This window comes from Chrysemys picta, unplaced genomic scaffold (genome assembly GCF_011386835.1).
Source record: "Chrysemys picta bellii isolate R12L10 unplaced genomic scaffold, ASM1138683v2 scaf1, whole genome shotgun sequence".
In the NCBI taxonomy this organism is placed as follows: domain Eukaryota; kingdom Metazoa; phylum Chordata; order Testudines; family Emydidae; genus Chrysemys; species Chrysemys picta.
Genome location: NW_027052708.1, coordinates 3,126,461 through 3,149,924, shown reverse-complemented (window position 1 = coordinate 3,149,924; position 23,464 = coordinate 3,126,461). Strand labels below are relative to the sequence as shown.

Here is a 23,464-nt window from a genome sequence, read left to right as displayed (position 1 = left end):
TACTAACGTGGATACAAGAACGAATGGATATAAACTGGCCGTGGGGAAGTTCAGACTTGAAATTAGACGAAGGTTTCTGACCGTCAGAGGGGTGAAATATTGGAACGGCCTTCCGAGGGAAACGGTGGGGGCGACGGACCTGTCTGGTTTTCAGATTAAGTTAGATAAGTTTATGGAGGGAATGGTTTAATGGTAAAACATAGTAGTCAAGGAAAGCAAAGCAATGGTAGGTAAATAGTATAATGGCTAACAGGGGTCGGGCTGGAGACTCTTGCCTATATGCTCGGGGTCTTACTGATCGCCATATTTGGGGTCGGGAAGGAATTTTCCTCCAGGGCAGATTGGCTGAGCCTCTGGAGGTTTTTCGCCTTCCTCCGCAGCATGGGGCAGGGATCTCTAGCAGGAGGGTCTCTGCCGATTGAAGTCACTAAAAACAGGATTGGGGACTTCAACAGCAGAGTCCAGGGAAGGGGTAGGGACGGTTTTATGGCCTGCAGCATGCAGGGGGTCAGACCAGATGATCATAATGGTCCCTTCTGACCTTAAAGTCTATGAGTCTATGAATCATTCACATCTACTGATCCAGATTATAAGAAGACAAAGATAAAGATAGAATTAATAATAGAAAACCAGCAAATATTTACTGCATTTTCATAACTGTTCATCTCATTATTTGACATGATTACAGTAAAGATATTGATAAGAATTTTTTATGTGGCATTTTAAAAATAAAGAGCATATGATTTTGTCCCAACTTCAGTATTCTGTAACTGATAGATATGTGCCAGATTCACCCCCGAGGTAAGGTAATTGATGCCAATGGAATTATTCTGCCAATTAATTTGGCTCCTTGTTTTCAGAGTGTTTTTGAAAGATTCTAATGGAGATCACAGTAATTGCAGACTAAATGGACTCAGAGGACTAAGTGGAGCATGTAGGATGGCATAGCTTATGTTCTGTTGTAGCATGTGCCATATACCAAGGGACTGCTTTCATTGGGCTTTGGATCAGGCCTCCAGGACACAGTGCTAAGAAAATGCAACCGTCCAAAAATGGTTAATAAGGTTTTTTCATGAAGTGCAACTTTAGGAAAGTAATGCATTGGAGCCCTGCCATCTAAAATTCATTGATGGGTTGCAAGAAGGAGACAAGGCAACCGTTTCCACAGCTTCAGCTTAACTAATGGCTGCTCTTTAAAGATCAAGTTCTAATTCTCCTCTAATTTTAATCTTTTAGTAATTATTTGAGGCCAATATTTAATATGATATTTATGGCCTTGCATACTTTGAGCACTGATGATGAAACAGCAGTTCAGTTTCCATGTGTTATCCAAATAGACATTTCTCCAAATGCACGTCAGTGGGTGAGCAATCTCCCTATCACAATGCATGTTCTGTGCATCACTAAGACATCTACTTAATCTATTTTTTATAGCAGAGGCATTTCTAGTACTCCTGTTGCCATTGTAGCTAAACACCAGTTAAAAAGCTGTGAACCTAATCTTGCACCCAATTGTTACCAGGCATAGAGCTTATTATCCTTCAATGGGACAGCTCATGGAAATAAACCTTATGACCAGGAGATACTTTTGGTAGGATTAGGCCCTAATTTAACATTAACATTGTCCAAAGGGATATAAAAATCAGACTTTCTGTGATCTCTAGCTGTTGTGTATATTCATATCAGTGTAACACAGGTTGAAAAATAAGATCGTATTTAACAAGGTAGCCATCATTGTAAACATACAGGACTCGGTCTGAGGGGTTATAGTTGATACTTTGAATTGTTTCTAACATTTTATCCATAATTATGCTAATTTTACCTTCCTGTTCAGTGTTTGTGTCGTATGTGTAAAATATTTCCTCTTTCCTAGTGTTGACAGGTCTTGTGGCATATAGAACACCACAGATGATGAAAGCGTTGGAAATGGATGGCTTGTACTGCCTTGTATTCCAAGCATGGAGCACATCACGTGTGGTCTCATTGAGTTTGCTAATTATAATGTTACCTGTGTTGTCCTTGGTTGAATAAATTACCCACAATCCACTTTCATCCACAGCAAAGTCCATATCTTGCCATCCAACACCAGCATAAGAGAAACGGTTACCATAAGCAGCATTCGGCAGAGTTTTCCTCACAGCCAATGTGTTTGTGTTTAAGTCGAGCTTGCCCATACCTCTTGAATTATATACATTGTAATACATGAAGTTATTGTAAACTGCGGTGCCACTGCCTTCCCCATACTGAATTTTTAACTCTCGAGCATTTTTTAATAGCAGCAAATCATCAAAGGAATTATGAAGTCTGTAATATTCTAAGAGTCTCCCATCTGGGTTCAAAGGCGCAACCCAGTATAGGTCCTTCTGCGGAGTCCAAAGAGAGGAATCCCTACCCCAGGAACCATATTTGAAGGAAAATCCTCTCCAGTTCAGCTGTACAACATAGGGCTGGCTGATATTCACAAGCCCACCATGACCACAACTGCCTGTAAGCAAAGAGAAAATGCAGGCTTTTCAAAGGGCATGATTAGGAGAGAGGATTTAGTGTGTGTGCTTTATAAGAATCAGTGTTGTTGCAAGAACAGAAATACATACGTATCTTTGACAAAGATTTTCCTTGTACCATGTAAACAGCACATGGATTTCAGTTCTGTAGCTGTTCCAGTCTGACTGAACTACAGGGGTCATCCCACTAGAACTGGGGCCAACAATCCAGCAACACATTTTAGAGATCTCAGTTTTTAGTCAGTACTCACTTGCAGTAAATAAGTGATTAGCTTCTGTTTCAGACAAGTGACCAGTTTTCTGTTTCCACCTAGTCTATGCTTTGCACCCCACTGGGCTGGGAAATCACAGAGAAAATACCATTTCAGAAACATTTTAGGTCATTGGCTCCTGCAGTGGAGCACAGTTCTGGAAATATGGGAAGCAAGAAGGAACATCTTGTCTCACTGAACCGCAGTGAGTGTTGGAAGGTGGAGGGAGAATTAGCAGCACTAGTTCTAGAGGCTCATTTCAGATTAGCATGTTACTGTCAAAATCACCACTTGAAAACAATACTTCCGAGAGCTTCCAGCTGAGGCTCTCAAAGCAATTCAGATATTAATGAGCATAGCCTTACAACAGGTCTGTAAGGTGGAGGTAAATATCCCCAGTTTACATGCAAGGTAACTATAAAGTGACCATACAACCTAGTTCAACCAGGACAGTCTTGTTTTTTCTTATGATGTCCCAAGAGCTTCAGGATAATTGAAATATCCTGTTTTTTTTTCATTTCATCAGCCAAAATATTTGTTTTTTTATAGCTACACAATGCTTGTTCAAGATGTATTGCTATGCTGAGTAGAATTTGCACTGTTTACTGAGAACAAACAGCCCAGTGGAATGAGCTTTCAGGGTAATGAACAATGTCTGTAATGAAGAGAACTTGAATGAAAGTAAACGCTATCAAAGCTGTTCCTCTGCTCAAAGCGACTGTTGATGACACTTGTTCAATGTTTCACAATGAATGCAGAACATTAAACTATTGGCAAAAGTCCTCCACTCCAAAATATGCAGGTCTCCCTGGGTCAGAAGCTGGCAGTGGTGACACCAGCACACTTATAAATAAAAGTATCCTTTTGTCTGACTCTTTGCAGCCCTGAAAGGTGTCACCATGAACATGTGCCAGTTTTTCCCCCTTTAAAAACATGGTCATCGGAGACACAGATGCTAAGCGACCTGCACAGTCACACAGCAAGTGAATGGCAGTGCCAAGACTAGAACCCACATTTCCTAACTCAAAGTCAGGTGCTTTAACCACTAGACAATGCTCCTCTTAGAGGTGAAGTAAAGTTTACCTGTGAAGACCTGAGTTTCATGTTTCTGTTAATTGATCAATTCAGGGTAACAGCTGATGATATCAAATCAGTGCAGAGGTTGCACATGCTCTAGCGGATGGGGTGTCTTTGACACAATCACTTCTATTTTATCTGTTCAGTGACTATCATTTGATGGCTGTTTGCAAGCCTACGTGAAAAGAGTTGCTGCGCTTAGTCTATTCCTAATAGGGAAGTGGCCACAGCACAAATAACATCAACACCCCCTTATTAGCATTGAGAACAGAGAGAAATAAACAAAGACAGAACTATCCTCTCACACCTAAAGCTGGTCCCTCTTATGGGTTGAAGAACATCAGTGGAGCAGAATCAGGAAACTCATCTGGGCCTCCGTGGCAGCATGAGCAGGTGCCCAATGCCAGAAACATCTTCTGAGCAGTCCACAAAATACAAAACAATGTGAAGAGTGGGGAGAATCCTTATGGCTTGTCTGAAGATGCTCTCCCTGGGAAATTATTGGAACACACTTGCCACTTGGAGAAAACGGCTGCTTGCAAATGCAAAACATTTTTTCTTCAGAAATAGAGGGATCAAATTTATTCCTGGCAGTGATGATTTATCAGCATCCAGATAGAGGGATGCACTGGCCTAGAGGCAGGACAATATCTTTGTGGCCTTTCAGTCTAACTATTGGTAACGTCTGCAGAATCCAATGCTAATGTGTATTTAACTGTAATTGTAAAGTTTGTGGCAGTCTATGAAATATGGTTTTGAAGTGAAACTCACCATCTCTCTCTTGCTTTCGTCTTTCCAGCTTTCCTAAGCTCCACTGTCTCCTTTCTTCTCTTGTATCTCTTTTCCCACACCTCTCTCCCCCAGCCTGACCCCTGGTGCCAAAGCATGTGGGGATCTGGAATTCACTTACTGCCCTCACTGCTGGGAGTGGGAAGCAGATTTCATTTCTTCCTGGGGCTTCTGTGGAGCCCTGCTGATGGAAGCGGCCGAGAGACTGTGTTGAATTGCTGCCTCCCACCCCCTCGGCCACCTGCGTCATGCCCCTTCTTGGTCAGCACCAGCCATTTGTTGGGCTTGGTTGGCCAGAGCAGAGGTTAGAGCCATTTTGTGTATCGCTGCCTCTGGCATTATGGTTTGTTCTTAACTGTCGACATATTGAATCTATTACTGAACTTAACTCACAGTAATCTTACTTCAAAATTAAATGGATATTAATTTCTTCTATAAATCTGTGATTTGTTTCAAATAGTATTGCTGGTACTGAGGTACTACTCAGAGTTTGGATGAAGGGCAAAACCTTACTTTTCATACTTTTGTACTATTTTCCAACTTTTTCCACTTGAAAAACAGTAAGAGTATGTGAAAATGTTTGTTTCCTGCCCTCATCTTTCATATCAGCCTGTTGCTGAAAGTTAGTACATCTGGCAAATTTTCCAAGACATGGGATTTATTGTCATTTCATTTAACCCAGTCTTGTTCCTACTTCTCCCATCCCTTCTCATGTGATTTATACACGAATGCTTACCTGGTGGGAAATAGGAGGGTGTTGTGGTTTGAGTTCTACGTTTTTCACATTCCTTCAATCGATTCTGGAGAGCCGCAATTTCTCAATCGATTGCAAGGATATTGTTTTTGTCCGATAATTCCAGATCATTTACCACGAGAGTCAGATTCTTGATCTAGAGAAATAAAAATTCAGCATGACTTTAAATTACAGTCAACTTTATTTCAAACATTTTAGACTGGAAAAAGAACAGGAGTACTTGTGGCACCTTAGAGACTAACAAATTTATTAGAGCATAAGCTTTCGTGGTTTCTATATAAAATCATATAGAGTGCAACATCACACAATGGATTTGGCCTGATGTGAGGGGTTCTCTGCAGATGCTGTTTTTAAACCGGTCTCAGATAATAGCTCACGAACAAGAGAAGCGGCTAATCAAAGCTGAGAGTGACAAATGGTGAACACTTGGGTTTCTGGAATGGCAAAGAACCCTTACCATGGGCTTGGGTGCCATGAGGGTTCTCTAAGAGACAGGAAGCATAACCAAGTTAAGGGCTCCAGAGAAACTGGCCAATATTTTCAAACTTTAGGATGCCTGAATTTCAGCCCCTAAACCCACTTTTAAGCAACTAACTCAAAGTGACCTGATTCCCATAGGTGCTGAGCACTCAAAACTCCTAGTGAAATCAACAGGAGCTGTGGGTGCTCAGCTCCTCTTCAAATCAGGCCACTTATGAGTTATTTAGGTGCCTAATTTAAGGCATCTAATTTTCAAAATGTAACCAAAGCCTATTTCATGCCGTTACAGGATGAGTTTTGCTAATAGCAGATATCACTGACTAAAAATCCAACACAAACGGTGAATGAATGGGAATGATGTCATAAAAGGATGACATATCCCCTCTGGCTTGGGTAACAAATGAAGTAGCTGCCCATTGGTTCTCAGACAACCAATCAGAAAGGATGTTTTCTCTGTCTGCACTGAGGTTATAAAAGGCTGCAGGCTCAGACAGGGTCAGCATACTACTGTGGTGATTTCAAGAGGTGGCTTAGCCAAGCCACACTTTGTCAGGCCAGTCATAATTAGGCCAGACCAGGGAGAAATCAAAGAAGGCAAAATAAGAGCGAGAAAACCAAGTGAACAGAGCCAGGAACAGAAGGAAAGAGAGTCAGGCAAGCCAAGCAAAGAAAGACACAGGCAAGTGGAGCCAAGCAAGGAAACATCCACTGAAGCCAAGCAAGTCAAGAAAAAAGCTAGGCAGGCCAATTCCTGAGGAAAGACTCAGGTAAACCAAGCAGAGAAAACAAAAGAAAGCCAAGAAAGTCAAGCCAAGTGTTGCTGGAACATTAGAAGTCTGCAACATGTCTGAGACTGAGTCGGAGTCGGAGTCTGAGTCTGAGCACTCTGGTGAGACCTCAACCGCAAAAGACCCTAAGGCCAAAATCTCCCGTTCTTCCCGGGCTGGGCTGCAGTTCTCTGTCAGTCGCATAGACAGATTGCTCCGCAAAGGACAATTTGCAGACCGTATTGGAGCTGGAGCCCCAGTATATATGGCCGCGGTGCTTCAATAAGTGACTCATGAGATTGTGGATATTGCTGGGGAAGTCGCTGCACGCAGCAAGAAGCGTCGGATTTCCCCACGCCACTTGCAGCTGGCCATTCACAGCGACTCAGAGCTCAAGAAACTGCTGGGAGGTATCACCATCTCTCAGGGCGGAGTCCTGCACTTAAATCAGCCTGTGGTTTTACCTTCCAAGAAGAGGAATGGCAGGAGAGCCATCAAGAGAAGGATTGCCCCTGCTCCTGTCCCTGTTAAGTGAGAACAGAGCAAAGGGGAGACTGCCACCCCAGATTTGGGAGAAATGACATTGACTTGATTGCAAGGCTCTTTTCAAATGCATCACTATGGTCTAATAAAAGCAGTTAAAATGCCTGGTCTTCTTTTGTGAATTAATTTCCTCTTTTACTATCCGACAATTTTAAGGGATCATTCAGTTGGTCAGGTAGCTGCATTGATAATATGGTATAAAAGCCTAGAAAGATAGAACTCCATCATTGCATTAAGAAATTTACATCAGAAATTGTCTAAATGGTGTCAAGTATCAGAGGGGAGGCGTTTTAGTCTAGATCTGTAAAAAGCGACAAAGAGTCCTGTGGCACCTTATAGACCAACAGACGTATTGGAGCATAAATGTCTAAATGGTGTAGATTCTGGGAGGTGAGTTCTGTGTTTTTTTCAGGCATTTCCCCAATAGATTAAAGATTAGGAACATTTTTCCCATAGTGAAGTTGATGTGTATTGCATGTGTAACCCTTCTTCCAGGCCAAGTTGATAGCAGCAAGGGCCAGGTTCAGTACATAGGGGTCCCTTCCCAACAGCGTGACACAGAACCAGCTCGAGCCCCCACCCAGTGACCTGGGAAAATCTTACACACACCCCTAGGCGCCTCGAAGAGGCAATATTTCCCCTCTCGCAAGCACAGAGCCTCGGTGTAGCAGAAAAAGTTTAATAACATGAGGTAAACGACATAGCATTAAATTGGGAAAACACCACAACTAGAGTTCATAGACCAAACCATGAGCGAAGACCCACCCCAGCAAATTGGGCCGTGTCCTCTCCTGTTGGTTCTTGAAACCAGCGACCCAAGAATCACCAAAGTCCCAAAAGTCCACCAATCCCAAAGTCTCTTGGGTCCAGTAACCCAAGAATCACAAAAGTCCCAAAAGTCCGACAACCCCCCAAAGTCTCTGTCCCTGATCCGTGCAGCCCCAGAGCTCAAGGGGGGGGGGTGAGCAGAGTGTTAAGGGGCACCTTCCGTGATCCGAGGCCAACCGGCTGCTTCTCCGTGGGGTTCCACCGCAGCCTTCACCACGAACTGCTCCACTCCACCCGCAGTCCCACTCCTGCCGTCCCACGAACTGCTCTGGCAGCTGCTCTGCTCCGCTCCGCTCACCGACCTGTGAGCCGCTCTGCTCCGCTCCGCTCCGCTCACCGACCTGTGAACCGCGCCGCTCCGCTCCAGCCGTCCCTTGGGCCGCTCCCACAAGGCTCTGCTAGCTGCTCCTCCAGCCGCTTCGCTCCGCTCGCCCCGCGAAGCTAAGTTAGCTTAGCAATATAGCTTCAGGCTCCCCCACTAGTTAACACAGCCTCAGTGATCTCAGCTCTTAAATAGCTTTAGCTCTTTTGTGATTTCAGCTCTTAGTGATTTCAGCTAGTAGTAGGGGAGCCCCAGTGCTGGTGCACTATTGGCCCAAAGTGAACTCAGCTCAGCAGTCTGTAAATAGACTCCTAAGGGAATCAAAGTTAGCTCTTACATTCAACAGTGGAGAGAGGAGGAGGTGCAATTGGTGTTTCAGGCCCACAAAAGGGACCCACACCACCAGGTACCAATACCTGCCCCCAACCTCTCTCAATTCACTGGGTTTTGTAACCCATGCCCCTTGACAAGCAAATGCTACTTAGGTAATGGTGAAGGACTCACTCAGTCCTTCTGTCATACAACAGTTCCACTGGCCTTGATTCACAGAATCAGGGTAACAAAACTTTATTCTTCCTGCCCCAATAACAGAGAAACTGGGGATCCCACACCAGCCAAAGTAACCACTTTGAGTTGTTGTTGTCCCAGGCTTGGCGAGTGGGTGTGCCTATGCAAACAAGATCAGCCCCTGGAGTTCTTTTCCACACTCGCCATAATTCACCACCAGATGTCAGGGTAGAGCTCATCCTGACTCTGCTTACATCCTCCCCCCAGCCGAAAATTTGTCGTCCCGACAAATCACACTCCCTATTATAACAACTCACTGGTTCCCTCCAAAGGGCCTCAGATAGCCCACTTTAGCTTCCACAAGCCTGTCTGCTAAACATATTGGTTCCTCACTAGTCACCCCAGGTGCATCATAAGTCAACCGTTTTACTGGTCTTATTACCCTGTCTCGTCTATTGAGAATCTCTGTTGCCGTGATGGGCGGGACAGCCTCTTGAACGATGGATGGAGGGGTTTCCTTTGAGGGTCCCTCTGCTACTGGCATAGGCCCCTGCATTTCTAGTTCTAACAGTGGAGGGTCGAAGGTGCCCAGGACATCCTCCACCTGTAAGTCTCCACTGTCCAATAACCTGGGTGTGTCATCACATGGGGGTCCCACCAGTGGCTCAGGGGTGTCAGGAATGGGCCTAAATACTTCTGCCATGGGGTTTAGGGCGGAAGGGGAGGAGCTCTCTTTTGATTCAGCTGATCGAGACTGAAATCTTGTCTCCATCCCAGGATACACCATGGTTGTGTCTTCCTCCTCAGACTCACTCTCGCATGTGCTGCATGGGGGTAGGTTAGCTGCAGGGGGCTGGCTGTCCACGTTGGAGGGCGGCTTTGGTCCAGCACCTTCGTTCTGCCCAGTTGCCCTGTTGTGGCCCATCTCATACGGGGTGCCTACCAATTCCCCCACAGGGAGCAAAAGGTTTCTGTGCACTGTCTTTGTCTGCCCTGGACCCTCTTCAGGTTTGATCTTGTAGACCGGCAGGTCTCCTAGCTTTTCCATCACCAAGTAAGGTATTGCCTTCCATCTGTCGCCTATCTTGTGTTTGCCAGCAATACCCAAATTTCGCAGCAGAACTCTGTCCCCCGGCTGGAGTTCTTGCAGACGTACCCTAGCATCATATCGATGTTTGTTGCGGTCTGCGTTCTTCCGAGCCGCAGATGTAGCTAAGTGATAAGCATCCCGCAGCTTTTCTCTCAGTTGGGATACATATTGCTGATGAGTTTCATAGCTATCTCCATCCTCTGATACACCAAAGCACAGGTCTATGGGTAATCTTGGTTCTCGCCCAAACATTAAGAGATATGGGGTGACCCCCGTAGCATCGTTCTTTGTGGCGTTGTAGGCGTGCACCAGATATGCAACATGTTGGCTCCAGGTTGCTTTCTGCTCTGGTCGCAAAGTCCCCAACATATCTAATAGGGTTGGGTTGAACCTCTCTGGCTGAGGATCACCTTGCGGGTGATAAGGCGTTGTTCTAGACTTCTTAATTCCCGCTATCCTCAGCACCTCCTTCAGAAGATGACTCTCAAAGTCCCGCCCCTGATCCGAGTGTATCCGGGCTGGAAATCCATAAACTGAGAAATATTTCTCCCACAGTACTCGAGCAACAGTGGTGGCCCTCTGATCACGCGTGGGATATGCCTGCGCATATCGCGTATAATGGTCAGTCACGACTAGAATGTTCCCAATATTCCTCTTGTCTACTTCTAAAGACAAGAAATCGATGCATACCAGTTCCGAAGGTTTGGTGCTGGTGATGTTCTTGAGATATGCAGCCCTCGTGGGCAGAGTTTTCCTTTGAACACATCGAGCGCAAGTCTCACATTTCCTACGAACATCTTCAGCCATCCGGGGCCAATAGAATCTACTACGAAGAAGTTCCAGGGTCCTCTCCATCCCTAAATGTCCAAAGTCATCATGCAGGGCCCTCATGGCCAGGGCTCTGTACTCTTTTGGCAGCACTAGTTGTGCTCGTTGCTTTTGTAAAGGGTCGGTGGTCATTCGATGTAACACTCCCTGGATCAGTTTTAGTTTGGTCCATTCTCTCAATAGTAGTTTACCCTCCGGGTTAGGAGGGACAACCGCAGCTGGGCTTCGCCCCTCCCTTTTGGCAAGTAGTGTATCACGAATGTCAACATCTTGCAGTTGGGCTTCTTGCCAGTCAGCCGCATTGAGCACGGGCAAGGGAGATTGGTCCAATGCAATATAGTTCACAGAAGCAGAAGGCACGCAGTCAGGGGGCAGGCCCAAAGCTTCAGCAACACATCCATGAAGACTCTCATGGGCCTCTGACTCTCGGCGACTCACACTGCAAATAGCCCTCACTCCATCCATGGGTATCATAGCCACTTCAGGTGCCTGCGGACGCCGGGACAATGCATCTGCATCTACATTGCTTCTCCCTGATCGGTATTGAATGCTGAACTCATAGCTAGCCAAGGCAGCCACCCATCTCTGCCCTGTAGCATCCAACTTAGCACTTGTTAACACGTAAGTCAATGGGTTGTTGTCTGTCCACACCTGGAACTGAGCACCATACAAGTAGTCTCGAAATTTCTCAGTGATGGCCCATTTCAAGGCCAAGAACTCCAGCTTGTGGATGGGATAGCGAGTTTCACTGTCAGACAGTCCTCGGCTGGCAAAGGATACGGGTTTATGTTTGCCTTCCACTTCCTGGTACAGTACTGCTCCCAGACCCTCCAAACTGGCATCAGTATGTAAGATAAACGGTTTGCTTGGGTCAGCAAAGACTAGGACGGGGGCATGAGTTAGGCGACTAATGATTTCCTGAAAAGCCCTCTCACATCTCTCATCCCACCTTGGCCCAAACGGTTCGAAGGGGCCATAATGTCTCTGCACAGGAGGCTTTGGAGGCCTCCTCTTATTCTTGGTCCTAGATTTGTTCTTGTTGGACTGGTATCCCCTGGTAAGATCATTCAGGGGTTTTACAATTGTGGCGTAGTTCTTCACAAATCTGCGGTAGTAACCACTAAATCCAAGAAAGGTCTTGAGTTCTCTGTAGTTACTTGGATGTGGCCAGGTAGTGAGTGCTTCTATTTTGTCAGGATCAGTACTCACACCCTCCTGGGACACAATGTGACCCACATACTTCACTGAGGTTCGGCAGAACTGGCATTTGTCAATTGAAAGCTTCAAACCATACGCCTCCAACCTATCAAGCACTTTAAGAAGTCTTTCTTCATGCTCCTCCAAGGTTCTTCCAAACACAATCAGGTCATCTAAGTAAACTAACACTTGTAGTAAGTTCATGTCTCCCACGACTTTCTCCATGAGACGTTGAAATGTGGCAGGTGCCCCAGAAATCCCTTGGGGCATGCGTTCGAACTGGTAGAACCCTAACGGGCAGATGAAGGCTGTCTTCTCCTTATCTTCTTCTCCCAGAGGGATCTGGTAGTATCCACTCCGAAGATCCAACACAGAGAACCACTGGCTACCCAGCAAACAGTCCAAGGCATCTTGTACTCGAGGCATGGTGTATTGGTCAACTGTAGTGCGCCTGTTTAGAGTGCGGTAGTCAATACACATCCGGATTTTCCCACTCTTCTTACGAACCACCACAATGGGAGAGGCGTAGGGGCTTCGGGACTCTGTAATGATACCATTCGCGATCAGCTCTTGAAGATGATGGCGTACGTCTTCCATCTCAGAGAGAGCAATCCTCCTAGATCTCTCCCTGAAGGGTCGGGGATCTTGTAGCCTGATGTGGTGTTCCACTCCTTTGGCACATCCCACGTCCCACTCATGCAGTGAGAATACCTTGGATCTCTCGCAAAGCTTCTTCCGCAGGCGATCCTTCCACTCCTCAGACAATGGGGAGTCCCCAAAGTCAAACTTTGCGGGATCCATCACTGGAACTTCAGCTTCACACTGGGGTTTCACGATGGTTTCAGGCTCAAAGATGTCTGCAATCTTCTGCCCTGGTTTTACAAACACGTCACGGCGTGTTTCATTAGCAATCAGTATAGCCACTTCTTCCTGGGCTTCAGCAGGTAGGGTTATGACTCCACTGAGAACCAGCACTCCTTCTGGGAGCCCTCCCTCGGTCGGCTGCTCTACCATTGCTAATGTTCCCTTACGGTCTTTTAGGCAGGTACTCATGACAATCACTTCCTTTTCTGTCATTGCAGGAACCACTAAGGGGGCCGGGCCCGCATACCTCAATGCTCCCACTGGCAAATCAGGCATCACTTTTCTTGTGTCCTCAATTTTTCTGTAGGCTGCAGCACAGTGTGTGTGTATCACCAAGGTGTTCAGATATTGGTCCCCTGCTCGCTGTCTGCAGTAATCTGAGAGTACCTTAAAGAGGCTGGAGTTGGTCCCTATTAGCACGGACACATCAGAGGCTCCTTTAGGGTCAGGGCATATTAAAGCAGCAGTGTCCACCTCCTGTCTTACCCCAGCAATCTCTTCTGGGAATTCCAGGTGTACTATGACATACCCCTGATAGGGGTATTCATCCATGCTGAGGCCACACAGGCCAAGCCCTGTCAGGGGCCGTATAGGCAGATGCCTAAGCATCTGCTGGTAGAAAGACTGGAATATGATAGTCACTTGGGATCCTGTGTCAAGCACTGCTCTACATTCTGTCCCTTCAACCTTTACAGTGACCTCCACTCGGGGTCCTATCAATCCTGGTGGGATTCGGGCTGCATGGTTCTTTCCAGGGGAGCCTCCACACCCTGCAGGCCTAGGCGGCTCCCTTTCCAGGCCCTGGGGCCGTTTCCCAACTTTCCCCAGGTGGTCCTCAGCTTTTGATAAACTAGCGTGGGATTCTCTGCACTCTGACACCTTGCAGCAATGTGCCCACCCTGGCCACACCGGTAGCAGAAGAAGGATTGTCCTTTCCCTTGTTGCCTCGGTGGGGCAGAGGTTCTAAATGTAGTCTTCTGAACCGTGGTAGCGGAGGGTTCCATGTACCTTGAAGTATTTGCTGAATCGATTGTATTCTCTAATTCAGCCACTTCCTGTGTCAGGACCTGCACTCGTTGGGTAAGTTCCTCTTGAGGATTCACCATCAGTGCCTTGGGCGTTCGTATGGATGTTGTGCCAGTCGCCGGGTGTGGCTGCACCTCCCAAACCTCGCCAGCTGCCTGCCTCTCTTCTTCCTCTCGGACCTCTTTTATCAGCCGAGAGTAACTTGGTGGATTGTCTTGCCGTTCTCTTAATCGGAGGTGGAGAAGGATTGGGTTCTGATATTGAATTCCTCTCACAATCTGAGCCAATCTAGTCCGGTCCATTTGCCCAACTGCCACTGCTCCCCTCATGATGGCTTTCTGCAATAATTTCTCCAACCTCTGGATATAGGCAGAAACCTTCTCTCCCTTTTGTTGCCTGGCATTGAGGAACTTGCAATAGACATCATCTGAGCCCTCAGTTTTCCCAAAGGCATGATCAAGGGCCTCTAGGCAGTCCTTCACCTTGACCCCAGGGTTACTGAGCTTCAGGGTGCGAATCACATCTAGGGCTGGCCCCCTGAGGCACTCTACTAGTCGCCTTCTCTTTTCAGCATCAGGCACCACCCACTCCTGCAGCATTTCAGTGGTGTGTTCCAGCCAGGTTTCAAATGCTTCCTCCCCAGGTATTGGGGTGGGACCCCCAGAAAACAACCTCAGTTTATGATAGGGGCTTGACTCAGGGTGGGGTGGCATAACCTTCTCTAATGCTTGCCCCAAAGCCTTCACCCACTCATCAGGTGAAGGAGCAGTCTCCCGGTGTGGGACTCCTGGGTCAAGGCCCAACAGACCTGGCATATCAGCCAAAGTCTTTCCCTCTTACCCCAAAAAGTCCAACATTTTCTTTAAAAACTCTACATCAGAGGCAGGGACTGGTGAGGGCTGGCTCCCAGTGGTTATTAGCGTCCACTCACCATCTTCCACTGTTATTGTGCCTGGAACCTGTAGAGGGTCCACAGCCGATGGCAGCTCACACAGTACTGCAAAAGCCCCCTCCTCCCTCACAAACATGCCCCCACGCATTTTGCACTTACTCAGGTACTCAGCGGATGCCCTTAAGATAGGTTCTATTGCACCCTCATCAAACACCTCCGGCACCCCCGTTACCAGAAGACAGTTCCTAGGGTTAATACTCATCCCCTTGCACCAGTCCTCTAGCAAGTGTAGGGCCATTATAATATTTTTTTACAAATATAACAGATCAAAACAACAACAAGAAGATTTTGGGTTTTCCCAAGTTAATGAATCACCCAAGATGTGCTTGTGAGGGGTACTGACCCAGATATCCCGGACAAGCCCCCCAAAATGTAACCCTTCTGCCAGGCCGAGCTGATAGCAGTAAGGGCCGGGTTCAGTACATAGGGGTCCCCTCCCAACAGCGTGGCACAAAACCAGCTCGAGCCCCCACCCAGTGACCTGGAAAAATCTTACACACACCTCTGGGCGCCTCGAAGAGGCAATACTTCCCCTCTCACAAGCACAGAGCCTTGGTGTAGCAGAAAATGTTTAATAACATGAGGTAAACGACATAGCATTAAATTGGGAAAACACCACAACTAGAGTTCATAGACCAAACCATGAGCGAAGACCCACCTCAGCAAATTGGGCCGTGTCCTTTCCTGTTGGTTCTTGAAACCAGCAACACAAAAATCACCCAAAGTCCCAAAAGTCCAACACCCCCAAAGTCTCTTGGGTCCAGCAACCCAAGAATCACCAAAGTCCCAAAAGTCCAACAACCCCCAAAGTCTCTTTCCCCGGTCAGTGCAGCCCCAGAGTTCAAAGGGGGGGGGGGCGCGCAGGGTGTTCAGGGGCACCTTATGTGATCCGAGGCCGACCGGCCACCTCTCTGTGGAGTTCCGCCGCAGCCTTCACCATGAGCCGCTCCACTCCACCAGCCGTCCCGTTAACCGCTCCTGCCGTCCCACGAACTGCTCTGCTCTTCCAGCTGCTCCGCTCCGCTCAGCGACCTGTGAGCCACTCGGCTCCGCTCCTCTCGCTGTTCCTTGGGCTGCTCCAACCATCCCTGCAAGGCTCTGGTCTGCTAGCTGCTCCTCCAGCCGTCCCCGCAAACTGCTCTGCCAGCCGCTTAGCAATATAGCTTCAGGCTCCCCCACTAGTTAACACAGCACTCAGTGTTCTCAGCTCTCAGTAACTTTAGCTCTTTTGTGATTTCAGCTCTTAGTGATTTCCAACTAGTAGTAGGGGAGCCCCAGTGCTGGTACACTATTGGCCTGAAGTGAATTCAGCTCAGCAGCCTGTAAATAGAATCCTAATAGAATCAAAGTTAGCTCTGACATTCAACAGTGGAGAGAGGAGGAGGCGGTGCAATTGATGTTTCAGGCTTACAAAAGGGGGACCCCACCACGAGGTACAAATACCTGCCCACAACCTCTCTCAATTCACTAGGTTTTGTAACCCATGCCCCTTGTCAAGCAAGTGCTACTTAGTTAATGGTGAGTCCTTCTGTCAGACAACAGTTCTACTGGCCTTGATTCACAGAATCAGAGTAACAAAACTTTATTCTTCCTGCCCCAATAACAGAGAAACTAGGGATCCCACACCAGCCAAAGTAACCACTTTCTGTTGCTGTTGTCTCATGCCAGGCGGGTGGGTATGCCTATGCAAACAAGATCAGCCCCTGGAGTTCTTTTCCACACTCGCCATAATTCACCACCAGATGTCAGGGTAGAGCTCATCCTGACTCTGCTTACACAAGAGTCACCAAAGAAGAAGACATTTTGATTACGAGGCATGGGATAATCCCATAAGAGACCCCAAACAACAATTCAAAGTTGAATTCTTTAACCAGGTGCTAGATTGTGCAATACAGTCAGTTGAAGAACATTTCATGCAGCTCAAGGAACACAGCAGTATATTTGGGGTGTTGCATGATATTGCAAAACTCCTCACTATACCTGAAGAAGACCTACACCAGTAAGGCAGGGCACTAGAGACTCTGTTGACACATGTTGACATGCACAATATTGATGCGAGTGATTTAGGTGATGAACTGTAAGTGCTTTCAAGATACATTTCAGCAGGATCAACTCCAAAGGCTGTTCTGGAATATATGTGCAATATTCTCCTCTTTATAAATCCAAGGATTGCATTAATTCTTTTGGCCACAGCATCGCACTGGGAGATCATGTTCAGCTGATTATCCATCATGAGCCCCAAATCTTTCTCAGGGTCACTGCTTCCCAGGATAAGGTTCCTCCATCCTATAAGCATGGTCTACATTCTTTGTTCCTAGGTGTATAACTTCACATTTGTCCACATGAAAACACATATTATTTTCTTGTGTCTGGCTTAAGAAGTGATCCAGATAATTTTTATCATTGTTTACTAGTCACCCAGTCTGTTGTCATCTGCTAACTTTATCAGTGATGACTTTATGTTTTCTTCCAGGTCATTGATAAAAAAAGGTTAAATAACATAAGGCCAAGAACTGCGGGGCTCCACTAAAAACACACTCACTCGATGATATAGATCTGTTTACAGTTACATTCTGAGACCTGTGTTGACCTGTAACCCCAACCTGATCTGAGTGTGCAAGATTAGATTATATATCGCGTACTAAGGCATATTAAAATGTTTGAAGATAGTCATATATAAGCTATTAGAGCTGTAATGCAAGACATGCAAGCAGGTTTACATAAGAATCTGTGTAACAACTAAGGTGGGCTTGACAATAAGCTGAGGCCTGGTGGGCCTGTTAGTAGTTATAATAGCCTATGTAGCAAAGGTGTTAGCATGACCACTTAACCAAATGTTATAGGATTTAACAATAGTTTGCAATTTGTAGCTTGGGATACACAAGGACACCACAGAAGCTGGAGATGATTTCTAGGGATTTGTGGGGATTTGTAACATGGAGAAACCACATTTATATTGAAACCATTGGAAAAAGAATGACACAAAAAGAGCTAATGCTAGTAAGCGGAACCTAAATTATGAGCCCCAGAATGACAAATATGGGCAGCGGGCTGAAACCTAAATAAAAAATGGTCCCAGTTGTGTGGGGGACATAAGGAAAAGGGTATAAATAGATGTTTGCAGATAAAGATAATACCTCTCCTACCTCATCACTTTTATAAAAAGTTGGTCAGACCAACGCCTAGTTGGGACATCGTGATGATGGGATGGTGGAAACCAGATTGTCACTGCCCAGTTCTGGTGCTCTCCACATACTGTTCTCTTCATTTTTATCTCTAACGGTCTCCATAAGATTGCGAGTATGTGAGCTTTGCGGGTGTTTTGGTATATGTATGCATCTGTTTTAATATAATTATGCTTATGCTTGGATTTATTTGGATTTTAAATACATTTAAACAAAGTCTTCCTGTTCCTATTTGTGTGATTCACCAATCTCACTTGATAATAATCCTAGGTAGCTCCCTGAGTAAGGAACCTGTTATTAGTGACCTGTGCAATTTGCACCCTAAATTTATCAAAGGCTACACTTCTCAGGTAGCCACTTTTAAATCCATAACCAAGATGAACATTAGTTATCAACAGAATTTGTAATCTCACCAAAAAGAGACATCAAGTTAATTTGACAGGATCCATTTTCTATAAACCCACACTGTTTGGCATTAATTATAGTATACTCATTTTATTCTCTATTAATTGAGTCCTGTATCAAAAGTTCTATTATTTTGCCTGGAACCAATGTCAGTCTCACAGACCTATAATTACCTTCAGGGGTTCTCAAACTGGGGGGCATGACCCCTCAAGGGGTCGCGAGTTTATTACATGGAGGGTTGCGAGCTCTTAGCCTCCACACCCAAACCCCGCTTTGCCTCCAGGATTTATAATAGTGTTGAATATATAAAAAAAAAGTGTTTTTAATTGGTAAGGGTGATCACACTCAGAGACTTGACGTGTGAAAGGGATCACCAATAGAAACGTTTTAGAACCACTGACCTAATTCATGCTCTTTACTTTTTTTTAAATATTGGCACAACATTAGCTTTCTTCTAGTCTTTTGGAGTTTCCCCAGTGTTCCAAGAGTTATTGAACACCAATATTAATTTTTCAAGGAGCTTCTCAGCCACTTCTTTTAAAATTCTTGGTTGCAAGTTATCCAGACCTGATGATTTTAAATTGTCTAAAAGTAGCTGCTGTTTAACATTCTTCTGGGTTTCTGCTTCATCATCATCCTTATCCTCATGTAATATGACTACATGATCTGACTGTCCCAAATCAGAAGAAAAATATATAGTGAACACTTCTGTTTTTCTGCATTGCTACTGACAATTCTACCATTTCCATCTAGTAATGGACAAAGGACAGTTTTAGGATTCTTTTCGTTGCTGGTATGCATTACAGTTCCTTCTAATTGTCCTTAATTCTGCTAGCTATAGATTTCTCCTAGCATGCCTTTGCTTCCCTTACCAATTTTCCACAATTCCTGACTTCACATCTTTATGTATTCTTATCACGTACCCTGTCTATCAAGGTTATGTGATATATATATCACATATATAATATTTTAAAATATATATATAATATTTTTAATTTTTATAGAGGCCTTCACTTCCCCTCTAAGACAGGTTGATTTACTTTTTAACTGCTGCAGCCTTCTTCTTTCTTCTTTAAACCCCCTGCTAATAAAGCAGGAGATGGATTAATTATTAATTATTATTATTATTATTATTATTAATAAAATTATTACATTTATTATTGTACCACCTAAAGGCCCATTTAGGTCACAAATACAGACACACTCCCAGCTCCAGAAAGCTTACTGTCTAAAAAACTGAAGAACAGATGCAAGATTGGAGAGGGGAGAAATAACATTGAAGCAAATTCACACAGTGATGATTGGTGCAATTTCGTGTTTTGTCATTACTGTTTGTTTAAGTGGGGGGAGGGCCTAGTGAGGGGGGATGGCAGGATTGGGGCGGGGAGGTTGGTAAAAATAAGGAGAGGGAAGGAAGGGGAAGAGGCACAGCCACACCTCATGTGCCAAGCTAGTCGCTGTCAAGTGTTTTTCCAGAATCACAACAGAGCAGAGTCTCAAGTAGGGATTCGAAGGAGGTGTTGGCTGCACGGATTTTTTCAGGACGTTTTCTCCATGCAGAAAGGGCAGAATGGGAGAAAACACAAAGGTAAAATGTTAAAGACGTTTCCCTTAATCCAAGTATTTGTAACAGTTCCCTTTAGGAAGAGCCTGAGGTAGGTGTGGTGCCAGCCAGTCATTATTCTGTGCTATGTGCCCCTTGCCTTGTGCCTATTCCTATAATTGTCTGTGTCCCAAGAATCAAGTAAACTTGTTTCCAAGGAATCTTCCCCCTACTGACAGCACTGATGGGCATGGTGTGTGCAGGACATCCTGCTACTGCAAGAGAGGGTCATGGCCTACTCCAGAAGCCCTAAGCTCTGCCTCTACCACAAAGAATCATGGTCTAGACAGGAAACCCCAAGGTCTATTAGTAGAAGAACTGTCAATATTACAGGTGGTGCTGGGTAATTTGTCTTGTACAGCAGCTGATCCGAGTGAAACAACCTGGCTCTAGTGACTTCTCCTTGTCTACAGTTGGACATGTCCTATACTGGGAATTGGTCTCATAATGATCACCTTTGTCACATGGGATTTCTTCCCTAGTTTTTAAAATAACCTGCCTCTAATAAATTTATTAGAGCATAAGCTTTCGTGGACTACAGCCCACTTCTTCGGATGCATACCATAAGTGGGCTGTAGTCCACGAAAGCTTATGCTCTAATAAATTTGTTAGTCTCTAAGGTGCCACAAGTACTCCCGTTCTTTTTGTGGATACAGACTAACACGGCTGATACTCTGAAACCTGCCTCTAATGTTTCCCAATTGATGTCTAATACAATATAGAATCTATAAGGGTGATAAACAGAGCAGATACATACAGTTTGTACAGCAGTTTTTCTTCCCGCACCAGGGATTGGGGGTTACCCGATGCTCTGAGGCTGTGGTAAACCTGACGTCAGGAGGGGGCTCATCACTCATATATGGTGATGTTTGTTGCTTTCGAGTTTTATTGGATGTTTAGCTGCATAAAGTCACAGATAAAACCACTGATAATAACTAAAAAGGCAGGTGGGTTTGCTATTGGTTCCTTCCTGCAGCTGATGCCAGCCTCTGAATCTATATATTTCCCTTCCACTGGTTTATTATCACTTGTCAGACACAGAGGAGCCCTGGCAGGTGCCTAGGTGCAGCCAGTGCAGTGTGAGGAGGGGGCAGCAAGTCAGGCTGGCAATGAAGGGACATCTCTCCACTCTGGTGCTGTGGCTTCTTCTCCTCACAATTCAGGACATAGCAGGTAAGTCTGCTCTGTGTTTCACCAGGGGAACTGGGTTAACTGGAACTAGGGTGGTAACTTTTATAGTCAGTTTTTTATAATCCACATCTGGCTTGAAGGTTGTGACTTTTCCTTTCGGGATTGGACCTTACCATTGTTACCGAGGGTTTTGTTACCTTGAGATTGGACTATTGCAGTGACCTCTGTGTGGGGCTGCACCTTAAAACCATTCAGAGAATGAAGCTGGTGCAAATGGCAGGGACTCACTGAGCAGGGCATCTCGCTGGGAGCATGTTACAGCCGTGCTGCAAGATCTGCACTGGCTGCCCAGCTCTGAGTGGAGGTTAAGATTTTGGTGATGATTTATAAAGTCCTAAATGGCCTGGGACTGGCCTCCTTGAGGGATCACCTCTCTCCATTTGCTGTACGGCCAGAGCTGTGGTCAGCAGGGGTGCCCAAACTGGTTCCCCCATTTATAAAGGAGAGGGGTGGCTGTCATGGTGATCTCTGTGAGGGCTCAAGGACTCTAGAACTTGCTTACCCCTTTGGGCCAAAATAGCCCAAATTTGGTGATCTTCTGGGCACACTGCAAATACACTTGTTTGGGGTGGGGGTTCTGCGGGGGGAAGGACCCATGCATCACATAATGAGAAATGGGTGGGAAGGAGTTTCTATAGGTGTCGGTCTGGCTGAGGTCCTGCTGAAATGGTCATTTCATGCTGCTGGTGCTTTGAGTGTGTTGTCAATATCATCCAGGTGCCAACAGTCTTGGCTGAGCATCACTTTAGTGTTTTAAATCTCAATAAATACATCAATAATTTGGGATCCAATAGAAATGTCTGTTTGGTCCAGAATCCCACAGCTCTAAGGGCCAAATCCTGGCTCCTCACTCCCCCATTCACTCACTGAAGCCAGTAGAAGTTTTCCAAGAGTGAGATGAGCAGGATTTTCCCAAAGAAACCCAGAGCTGATTCCTGCCGGCGGGGGGAGGGGGGAGGGTGAGGGAGGATGCAGTGTGCAATGCCCTGCCCCATGAGGGTACCGGAAGCTCTGCCAGCAGGAAGATTTACCCTGCAGGAGCCCTGCCTTTGTCCCCCAGGGTTTCTGCTGGAGCAGAGAAGCTTTGAATCCTAGCTGGAGCCTGGAGAAGCCCGACCAGCACAAGCTGCATGGCAGAGGTTCTGTACCAGCGCCTCTCACGTCCACATTGGTTTCATTCCCTCAAGGCCGCCCCTGCCCAGTTTCAGGGCTGCTCTCGTTCCTCCAGCACAGAGGGTGTTGCAGGCTCTTTGCCATGCTGTGTCCCAGCTCCAGGCAGACTTAACACTAGCGTGGGGGGGGAGGGGCTAGGCCATGTGTTACAGCAGCATGTGCTGGCACAACGCAGGGAATGAATCTGGCACAAAGGTTCCAAAACTGATTAAAAATAGGATTAAAATTGAATGTGGGACCCAGATATGATTTAAATAATACAGTGATTGGAACCTGTTTGGCTGCTATTAATAGGATGAAAATGATCCAGATGTTTGGCAGGGAAGGTCTGCCAGGATGGTCTGGACATGTACTAGTGTGAATTGCACTGTTTTCTAAACTCCATGGAGGCTCCATAAACATGGAGTTCCCAGATCAGCCACCCACTGCTGCAGCCAGCCTGTTCCAGGGGTCACAGTGGAACTCTGCATGTAGCCGTAACTCCTAGGCATAGTAATGATACCTGTACTTGCTCTCAGTCTCTGGGACAGTCCTGGGTCCTCAAACCCTGTCCTGGGGGCCAGTTCTCCCAGGCAATATCGGAGGACTGTGTGGCAGGCAGTGGCCCATTCTCACAGTCCCTGTGAACTGCCTCCCTCCCAGCAGCCATCTTTGCCTCTCCACAACCCCCAGAAATGCAAACAGCTGTAGAGACAACTTGGGGGCAGGGGATGGAACTCAGAGCTACTGGGAGAAAAGCAGCTTGCAGGGAGTGGGGGCAGAGTCTGCTCCTCATCTGGGGAAGGAGCAGCCTGTACACGCAGGGCAGAGAGGCCAAGTAGAAAGGGGAGAAGAGGAGGGGGGAGAGCCCAGGGGAGGAGGGCAGGAGGAGACCAGTGGAAGAGGGAAATGTATGGGGAAGGTCGGGAGAGGAAGCTCCGGTAGGGAGCACAAGGCTGTAATGCCAAGCTATGCAGAACACAAATTGTGAGGTTAAAAAAAACATCCAGTCTCATTTTTCCATCCGTCTTAGGACTTTAACCCCCCCCCCCACACTCCTCTGCCAGAGTGGGGGTGAGAATCACAGGCTGAAAATCACCCTTTAATGCACCCAAACTGCACGGCTCCCCCTGGCGGCTCAGCTGGAGA

General features: G+C 46.2%; 1 protein-coding gene across 1 annotated transcript in view; it reads right to left on the bottom strand.

The window, feature by feature from the left end:
* Nucleotides 1–718: 718 nt before the first annotated feature.
* LOC135977488 (olfactomedin-4-like) overlaps nucleotides 719–23,464 on the bottom strand; it is a 44,883-nt gene continuing 22,137 nt past the window's right edge. Inside the window, exon 3 of the mRNA XM_065578767.1 lies at nucleotides 719–2,485. Coding sequence (XP_065434839.1) covers nucleotides 1,683–2,485 — 803 coding nt within the window. The 3' untranslated portion in view covers nucleotides 719–1,682. The remainder of the gene's footprint in view (nucleotides 2,486–23,464) is intronic.